The following is a 1,383-nucleotide window of genomic DNA, read 5'->3' as shown; positions in this document are numbered from 1 at the left end:
GGCCCAGGACGGTGATCCACCCCAAGGCCAGGATCATCGCCGAAGCGGGGCCGATCGTCATCGGGGAAGGCAACCTGATCGAGGAGCAGGCGCTCATCATAAATGGGTCAGTAAGAAACTGGACGGTGTGGCCAGGGCTCTCCAAGGGGGTCGTAACCCAGACCTGCATCTCGTTTCAGGGGAGCCAACGCCGCTAACCCTCTCGGCACAGCGGTGCTGTGAACGGTGTCCCTCAGAGCCAGGCCGGATGGGGAGAGGATTTGTTTGGGTCCTGGGACAAAATCCTTGGGATTTGTTCCTGGGTTTTGCAGAGGGTTGTTTTCTGAGATATCTCAACACAGATCCCCTATCAGTCTTGTCAAACGTGAGCTTGTGCTTACAGCTCTTTAAGAAGCAAGGCATTAGCTTAAAAACTCTGGGGAGGTAGAATTTAAAAAAAAAACAACAACAAACTCTTGTGCTTTTGTGTATGTGTGTGGCACTATGGCTAGGGAAGAAGTCCTCCCTCTGTGAATCCTTCTCCAGCTGCCAGAGGAGAAGGATCCTAATCCTGAGAATGAGAGACCCTGTGCAAGAGCCAGCAGTCTCCAAACCCTGACAGTCTAGCTGGATCAGATGAGATATACGTGACTTCAGCCTCACAAAATTGAGCTGCCGAACAGGACAGTACCTTTGTGATCTGAAAAATTGAAATATATTCTTCCGTCTTGCAGGTATCCAGAAAATATTACGCCAGAAACTGAAGAGGTGGAGCCCAAACCAATGGTCATTGGCACCAACAATGTTTTTGAAGTTGGGTGTTGTATCCTTGCTGCGCAGTGAGACAGACCATCTGATACACTGCGCTTTTGGATCGGTACAAGGGGAAGCATGTGTGGGTTTAAGCCCTCTGTTGGGGTTTAAGCAGCCCAGGGCTATTTAAGGTGCAGGGTGTTGGTTTGAAAATGGCGTCGGGATTTACCTTTTGAAATAAAAGCAAAACATTTTACAGTTTTCTTGAACACGGACCCGTAGATTCCCAAGCCATGAAGGTGGGAGATAACAACGTCATCGAATCCAAAGGTAAGTCTCGGATTATCGCCTTGGCCCTTGTGAGATTTTCCTCTCTTAGACGCTGGGAACAGCAGAGGATGACATGGTGCCGTCTTTCCGTAGCGAGGCCGAACTGCAGCTTGTCACAAAGCTGATTGCCACAGACAACCCACGTGTGTTACTGCCTTGGCGGGAGCTGGGCTGGGCTGGCTCTGGCTCCGAGCAGCTTGTGATGTTGATGTTTGGGGGTGCGGGGTTTAACCGCGCTGTGGGGCACGACTCTCACGGGGATTCCTCTCTCCCTCTGGCAGCGTTTGTCGGCAGGAACGTCATCCTGACGAGCGGCTGCAT

At 51.3% G+C, this 1,383-nt stretch overlaps 1 protein-coding gene across 1 annotated transcript in view; it reads left to right on the top strand.

Moving 5' to 3' along the window:
- Window positions 1-5: 5 nt before the first annotated feature.
- The window catches only part of DCTN6 (dynactin 6), a gene marked incomplete at both ends in the record, with an annotated part of 1,614 nt that continues 236 nt past the window's right edge, over window positions 6-1,383 (top strand). The window contains 3 exons of the mRNA XM_009584269.1: window positions 6-106; window positions 714-802; window positions 1,015-1,062. Coding sequence (XP_009582564.1) covers window positions 6-106; window positions 714-802; window positions 1,015-1,062 — 238 coding nt within the window. The remainder of the gene's footprint in view (window positions 107-713; window positions 803-1,014; window positions 1,063-1,383) is intronic.

This window comes from Fulmarus glacialis, unplaced genomic scaffold (assembly GCF_000690835.1).
Source record: "Fulmarus glacialis isolate BGI_N327 unplaced genomic scaffold, ASM69083v1 scaffold26208, whole genome shotgun sequence".
NCBI classification, from domain to species: Eukaryota; Metazoa; Chordata; class Aves; order Procellariiformes; family Procellariidae; genus Fulmarus; species Fulmarus glacialis.
Note: the sequence above shows the minus strand (reverse complement) of the source record. Positions and strands in the feature narration are given on the sequence as shown.